General features: G+C 38.9%; 1 protein-coding gene across 4 annotated transcripts in view; it reads left to right on the top strand.

Moving 5' to 3' along the window:
- The window catches only part of LOC122242258 (cytosolic phospholipase A2), a 75,405-nt gene that overhangs the window by 66,295 nt on the left and 1,610 nt on the right, over window positions 1-7,500 (top strand). For all 4 annotated transcript variants that reach the window (XM_086551043.1, XM_042999512.2, XM_042999516.2 and 1 more), the window contains 15 exons: window positions 275-299; window positions 1,822-1,906; window positions 2,414-2,560; window positions 2,760-2,913; window positions 3,150-3,282; window positions 3,665-3,801; window positions 4,027-4,243; window positions 4,438-4,551; window positions 4,703-4,841; window positions 4,969-5,079; window positions 5,341-5,941; window positions 6,123-6,334; window positions 6,592-6,842; window positions 7,138-7,264; window positions 7,476-7,500. The exon at window positions 7,476-7,500 is cut by the window's right edge and continues 1,610 nt beyond it. In XM_086551043.1, the coding sequence (XP_086407169.1) occupies window positions 275-299; window positions 1,822-1,906; window positions 2,414-2,560; window positions 2,760-2,913; window positions 3,150-3,282; window positions 3,665-3,801; window positions 4,027-4,243; window positions 4,438-4,551; window positions 4,703-4,841; window positions 4,969-5,079; window positions 5,341-5,941; window positions 6,123-6,334; window positions 6,592-6,842; window positions 7,138-7,264; window positions 7,476-7,500 (2,478 nt within the window). The remainder of the gene's footprint in view (window positions 1-274; window positions 300-1,821; window positions 1,907-2,413; window positions 2,561-2,759; window positions 2,914-3,149; window positions 3,283-3,664; window positions 3,802-4,026; window positions 4,244-4,437; window positions 4,552-4,702; window positions 4,842-4,968; window positions 5,080-5,340; window positions 5,942-6,122; window positions 6,335-6,591; window positions 6,843-7,137; window positions 7,265-7,475) is intronic.

Here is a 7,500-nt window from a genome sequence, read left to right on the forward strand (position 1 = left end):
TTTTTTATTTATATTGTTCATTGATGATGTTATTGTTGGTTGTGTTATTGTTGTTGTTATTAATCATTGTGTTGTAAGTATAATAATGATGAGAAAATCATAATGATGATGACGATTATGATGATAATAAGGGTAAAGATTATGATTTTTACATTACAATAAACAATTCATTATGAATTAATATTTAGGAAAGGAGCTATCTTCAGTTTTGTTTTGAATATTCTTGTTTTTCTGTTGCTGGCAAAAAATAACTTTTTTTTCTGTTTCGTTTCAGATTCGATCCCTTTCAAGTTTTCGAGGTAAGCAAGATTGGTTTGTTCGTCTGTTTGTTCTCTCTCTCTCTCTCTCTCTCTCTCTCTCTCTCTCTCTCTCTCTCTCTCTCTCTCTCTCTCTCTCTCTCTCTCTCTCTTCTCTCTCTGTCTCTCTCTCTCTCTCTTCTCTCTCTCTCTTCTCTCTCTCTCTCTCTCTCTCTCTCTCTCTCTCTCTCTCTCTCTCTCTCTCTCTCTCTCTCTTTCTTTCTCTCTCTCTTTCTTTCTCTCTCCCTCTCCCTCTCCCTCTCCCTCTCCCTCCTCCTCCTCCTCTCCCTCTTCCTCTTCCCCCCCCCTCTCTCTCTCTCTCTCTCTCTCTCTCTCTCTCTCTCTCTCTCTCTCTCTCTCTCTCTCTCTCTCTCTCTCTCTCTCTCTCTCTCTCTCTCTCTCTCTCTCTCTGTACATATCTGCTTTGCATTTGTATTTTTGTGCGTGTTTCTCCCTAAGATAATTGGCTCTCCATCGGTTCACCTCATCACGTACAGGAACTTCCGCTCTACCTTGCAATTGTGTATTTCTTGCGATATTTGATGTGTATAGTCATGCACGCGCTCACCCACTCCTGAACGTTGATGCACGATCACAGGAGGAAGGGAAAGGAGAGGGAGAGGGAGAAGGAGAGGGAGAGGGGGATGGAGAGGGGGAAGGGGAAGGGGGAGGGGGAGGGGGAGGTTGAAGGAGAGAGAAAGGGAGAAGGAGGGAAAGGGGAGGAGGGGAAAGGGGGAATGAGAGGGGAGGGGGAGAAGGAAGAGATAGAGAGGGGAATGGGGAGGGAGAAAGAGAAAGAAAATGAGAAGGTGAAGGAGAGAGAGGGAGGGGAGGAGGAGGGGGAGGGGAGGAGAGGAGGAGGAGGGGGGAGGGGAGGAGAGGAGGAGGAGGGGGGAGGGGGGAGGAGGAGAGGAGGAGGAGGGGGAGGGGAGGAGAGGAGGAGGAGGGGGGAGGGGAGGAGAGGAGGAGGAGGGGGGAGGGAGGAGGAGGAGGAGGAGGGGAGGGAGGAGGAGGAGGAGGGGAGGGAGGAGGAGGAGGAGAGGGAGGAGGAGGAGGAGGAGGAGGAGAGGGAGGAGGAGGAGGAGGAGGAGGGGGGAGGGGAGGAGGGGAGGGAGAGGAGAGGAGAGGAGAGGAGAGGAGAGGAGAGGAGAGGAGAGGAGGGAGGAGGAGGAGGAGGAGGAGGAGGAGGAGGAGGAGGAGGAGGAGGAGGAGGAGGAGGGAGAGAGGGGAGAGGGGAGGGGAGGGGAGGGGAGGGGAGGGGAGGGGAGGGGAGGGGAGGGGAGGGGAGGGGAGGAGGGGAGGGGAAGGGAAGGGAAGGGAAGGAAAGGAAAGGAAGAGAAGGAGAAGGAGAAGTAGAGGGAGTGGGAAAGGGAGAAGGAGACAGAGAAGGAGAAGATGGGAGAAGGAATAGGAGAAGGATGTGTGTGTGTGTGGTTGTTTATTTGTGTGTGTTTGTTTATTTGTGTAAGTATGTATGTGTGAGTAAAGTATTTTCATTCATTCCTTTGCATTCCTTATTTTACAGGTTGAGCACGAATCATGTCTAGACTTCGAGATAACAATAAAAAAAGGAGAGTCTATCACCAAAGGCAGTACATTGAAAGATTTCAGTAAGTATATATTCAACTTGTATTTTTTCTGCTTCCCTGGGATACTGTTTTCCGTAGGTTTGCATGATACTGGTCTAGGAAAAAAAGAAAAGAAAAGAAAAAAACATACACACACACACACACACACACACACACACACACACACACACACACACACACACACACACACACACACATACATACACACATACATACATACATACATACATACACACACACACACACACACACACACACACATATATATATATATATATATATATATATATATATATATATATATATATATATATATATATATATATGAGCACATTAAATTTTCATAAGTGCTTTGTAATGTATATCCATGATTAACCAATTAGCAGCTGATGGCATGATTTGCTGCAAAGGCAGAGTCGGTCATAGACGTGGATGGCACCATGCCAGACATGTAAAACAGCCATCCTACTGCACAGACCTTTTTTTAATACAGTGACCAATGGGTTAAGATAATTTTGTCGTTTTCAGTGGACACTCCAGACCCCTACGTCATCCTGAAGATTCCCGGGTGCTCAAACTCTTCCAAGAGAACCAGTCATGTCGACAACTGCACAAACCCCATTTGGGACGAAACCTTTCACTTTTATTTAGATCCAGTAAAAGAACACATTTTGAGTAAGTATCTAGGCTTTATTAGTTTTTACAGACAATTCTTTTTATGTGATTTATTCTTTTCTATTTTGTTTTGTATAAGGTGAGTCAGTCAATGAATTTTGCAAATTTAAGACAGGACAGAGTAAGAAAGTTTTGTACATAATCTGATGATAATGGTGTAAAATCAGGAAAGATATTTACTGTAAATTTTGTTCTGCAGAGGTACTGTTAATGGATGCGAACTACACTGTGGATGAAACACTGGGGGAAGACACATTTTGCGTCAATGAACTGCCAAATGATGTTGTGGTCCAACACACATTCATTTTCCCTGGAGGTTCTAAGGTCCACACAGAGCTCAAACTACAGAAAAAGTATGTTTAAGAAATGTAGGGATTATGTATTAAAGACCTTTAAATGCCCTTCATGAAAGTAAAGTACAAAGTATTAGCCGTTATATGCACTGAGTCAAATTACAATTTGGTCAAATTTTTATCACGCATTCTTATTTGTATTTGGTGTAATAAACTTGACTGAGTGGTGTTCAAGATCACTGAGAAAAGTATCAGCATATTTAATGTGATTTTATAATTGAAAATTATTTCTCCAGCAAAACGCCAGACTTGCGGTTCTCTTTGGCACTGTGTCAGGCAGAAAAAACTTTCTTGCGAAGTCGCCGTAGGAAAGTTCTTGAGGGGATGCAGAGTCTTTTAGATACCAAGGCTCCTATCAACGAGAAACAGGTACAAATAGATTATACACTTTGCCTTATTTTATCAGATAGCTTTTGATAGGAGTACTTTTAAATGTGTAACAGTGACATACAAAGCACTCTTTGATTAAAATTATAGATATGATCAAGTGTGTACAAAGATCAAATATAATAGCCACCGTAAGAAAGGAATGATTAAAGGTGATTTTTCAAGCAGGACTGGATATCTCGTCAAACAATAAAACTGAAAAATATTTTGGTTTTATCATCAGATGAAGAATAAAGTCTGACTCAAAATGTCATGATTTTTGGTTCCCTTCTTATTGTGGCTGTTATTCTTTAACTTAAACTTTTAATTATACTCAATATTTGGCTTCTAAATGAGTTACTGATTGCATCTGGCTTGTTCTCAGGTTCCGATCTTAGGGATCCTGGGATCGGGTGGAGGTTTCCGAGCCATGATGTGCATGAGTGGTGCAGTGAAGGCATTGCAGGAGACGGGAATCCTGGACTGTGCAACCTACATTGCAGGGCTATCTGGGTCATCATGGTTAGTATTGCATAGATGAAGAATGCCTTTTGAATAGTTCTATGGTTTTCTCTCTGGGCTTATATAAAACTGATTATGAGGTTTGTAATTATGATGGGTATTATTTCTTTCATGTAGATGCCACTAGCATACTGAATAAAGTTAGTAGAATAGAATGCCTACTTTGAGAAGTATAGCTTAAGATATACAAAGTTTGTTTTTACCTCACATTCTTATTCTCCACAGGTACATCTCAACCCTATATGCCCACGATAAATTCCCAAACGTAACACATGACCAAATTCAAAAAGAGCTTCGGGAATCAGTAACAAGTGACTGGAAGTGGAAGCTGCTTAACTCAGCATCTTATGTGACCAGCATGATTGCCAAGTATAAACGAGGCCAACCTGTCTCCTTCACAGACTTCTTTGGGCATCTGTTGGGTGATGTCCTTTTGAAAGGGGTATGGATCATTTGCTTTATCTTTTTAGATATCTTTTACATATGCATTTATATTGATGATTCATTAGCTAACTGATTCAGCTCCATAATAGGTATATTACTTTATTGTTACTATTATCATTATTATTGTTGATTTATAATTTTTTTTGTATTAAGTAATGACATCAAATCTTATGAAATCCAACATGATTTCAGGCAAAGCACAAGAAGTTGACAGATACTCAGAAAATTTTGGTCCAGGGAATCGTGCCCATGCCTCTTTATACGTGTCTCCATGCCAAGAGGAATGTCTCGTGCCGCTCATTTTCGGTAAGCATTTAATTGTCTTAAAAATTTACAAAATGATGTTTTAAGAGTTACATAGTTGTATATGGAAAAGACATGAAATTTGTGTTACATATGAAATAAAATGCATCTTCATCATTTTTATTTACTTCATTATTCTTTGGTAATATTTTAGGAATGGGTAGAATTTTCACCATATGAGATTGGTATTGCTAAATATGGCACTTTTATGAAAACTGAAGAATTTGGAAACAAGTTTATTGTTGGAAAGAAGATTAAACATTTTGAAGAACTTCCTTTACATTTTCTGCAAGGTAAGATAAAGAATTATTTTATTACTTTCCACAATTATATAAATGTTCTTTAATGCATGAACCATTTTCTATATACACTTTTCATTATTAAGAGTTTTCTTATTCAAGTTCTGATTTCTCTTGACAGGTGTATGGGGAAGTGCTTTCACAATCCTGATCAAGAGGTTAGTGATGGAAGGTGGAAAGAAAGACATAGTGCAGATTATGAGGGATGCTCAGAAAGAAAATGACTTACAAGGTATGTAATTCAAGCAGTAGCAGTTTTTATGATCCATATGTTTTTCTGTGTGTTAAGGATGGCTTTTTCTTTCTTCCTTTTTTATTTGTTTATTTATTCCTTTTTAGATGGCATGAATAGCAGTAACTATACATGTTATTGATTGTAGTCATATGCATAAGACTTATTATTTTTTTTTTCCATGTGTTATCTTTTGATTTCCTCATTTATTTCAGGTTTCCTTAAATAACCTTAAATAAAAGACATTCTCTTTTCTTTCAGACAAGATCGACGACCTGCACAGCTCAGGAGATGATTCAGAAACAGAGGATGAGGAAGACATCGAAGGAAATGATGACAAGGAGATCGATGATGAAGAGGAGCTTAGCATGATGAGACTTCTTCTTACAGAACAATCAGCCAACCAGGATAACGGCTCAGCCTCTGGTACTGACAAGAGCGTAGATGCTGATACTGAGGAAGAAATCCGCAGGAATTCAGTGGCATCTGCAGACACTAAAACTGTGCCTCAACAGAAGACCATCAAGAAAAGTTTGAATAAAACTGCAAAGTCTATGGATAGTCTCATAAGTAACAATAAATCTCAGAGCACAGAAGAGGCATCAGAGAGCCGAGATATCTTGCCCAAAGCTTTCAGTTTTGACTTGACGAAGAGGAAGGTCTCCAGAGACAACAATCGCAAATTTAGCACTGAGAGTGACCCAGGAGTCAGGACAGAATTCCAAACAGCAGGAGCGTCCAGACTGTCTCGTCAGGGAGCCATCAAAACGCCTCGTCTCAGCAAAGCAAAGAAGGTTGATTTGGAAAAGACAGATGAAAAGGACGAGTCTAGTCCTGGGCAGAAAGTATGGGCTGAAAGGAGGTAAGTTGAAATTCATTTACCTGCTTAAAAGAATCATATTCCTTGATTGCCAATTACCTTACTATTTTTAAATGGATATTTTATATTTAGCTCTTGGTATCTGGGCATTATACATTTATCTCTTTATAACCTAGTAACACAAATATGTAACAGACACTTATGCTCTTACTTTTAATTTCAGAAAAACTCTCAGAAAGACCAGAGTTGAGAAGAAGGCAGGTCTTTGGGAAGGCCTGAAGCAGAATATCATGCTGGGCACCAACATCCTCAACTCCCGAGCCGGAAGAGCAGGAGAGGTACTGAACCCCTTCCGAGGACTGTCCCTGAGGCACTCTTTCCCAATCTCTCCTTTTGCAACAGATGAATGTGAGGAGGAAGATCAAGTTGATTCTGGTAAGATTTCTCTTGTTTTCTTTTTAAAGAGAATGATAATACTTTAATAGGGTTTATTCAGAATGCCCTATTTTTTTTTATTTCAGTCATACACTTTTTTTCAACTTTAATAGTGTTTATTCATAATGTTCTTCATCTTTTGCAGAATATAAATTTTCCTTTTTATCTTCTGTTCATATCCTAGGCCTTTCATCTTCTGATTCATCTGCAAGATATCTTTAGTCAATTCCTAATTTTATTTCACTTACTTGTTACAGATAACTTTGGTGCAAGCTGTAGGTATGAACCCCTAGACAACAAAGCCAAGAAGTTGTTCATCGTTGATTCTGGCTTGGCTTTTAACTCTCCCTATCCACTGCTCTTGAGGCCACAGAGAGCCGTAGATATATATCTTTCCTTTGACTTCTCCCAGAGGCCAGAAGACAAATCACAACCCTTCAAGGAACTTCTGTTGGCAGAAAGATGGGCAATACAAAACAAAGTTCCATTCCCACCCATAGAAAAACAGGTAAATATTTTTTCTTTTATGTTTCTTCCCAAATGGCAAATCTTGTTGGGAAAATATGTTATTATTTAAAAAAAAGTATTTTTATGATCAAGAATGTGAAAGACTATAAGTGATTTTTTATTACTAAACTCTTTAAGAACAACATAAATTTATTATTGGGAGGACAACCCTATCTTATCAACACATTTGAATAGCTACTAATGAAAGTATTCTCAATGAATGATCATGGATATAATATATTTCCAGTGAATCTGATAATACTTCATCCTTGTCTAAACTTCAAAACTATTTTCAGGTTGCACAGTATGAGAATGAAGAAGTGAAAGAATGTTATGTGTTCAAGCATCCAGTTGACCATTACTGTCCTGTTATCTTACATTTTCCATTAGTCAATAACAACTTTAAGAAGTTCAAAGCTCCAGGTAAGTTCAGTAAAGAAAAGAATTTATCTTTTGTTATATGTTATGTTATAATTGTGTAAAATATTAGCAATATTTTTCGATGTTCAATTTAGTCAGTTTAAAAAATCTCTAATGAAAAAATAAGTTAACAGTTCAACACAGTTTATATTTTTCTTATGTTATTTGGTGACTCAAAGGCTAAATGATTCTAAATTACTGTTTTGCTTTTCAGGTGTACCTCGTGAAACTGAAGAGGA

The sequence above is a fragment of the Penaeus japonicus genome, unplaced genomic scaffold, assembly GCF_977035675.1.
Source record: "Penaeus japonicus unplaced genomic scaffold, GWHDUDI00000001_assembly GWHDUDI00000024, whole genome shotgun sequence".
NCBI lineage: Eukaryota > Metazoa > Arthropoda > Malacostraca > Decapoda > Penaeidae > Penaeus > Penaeus japonicus.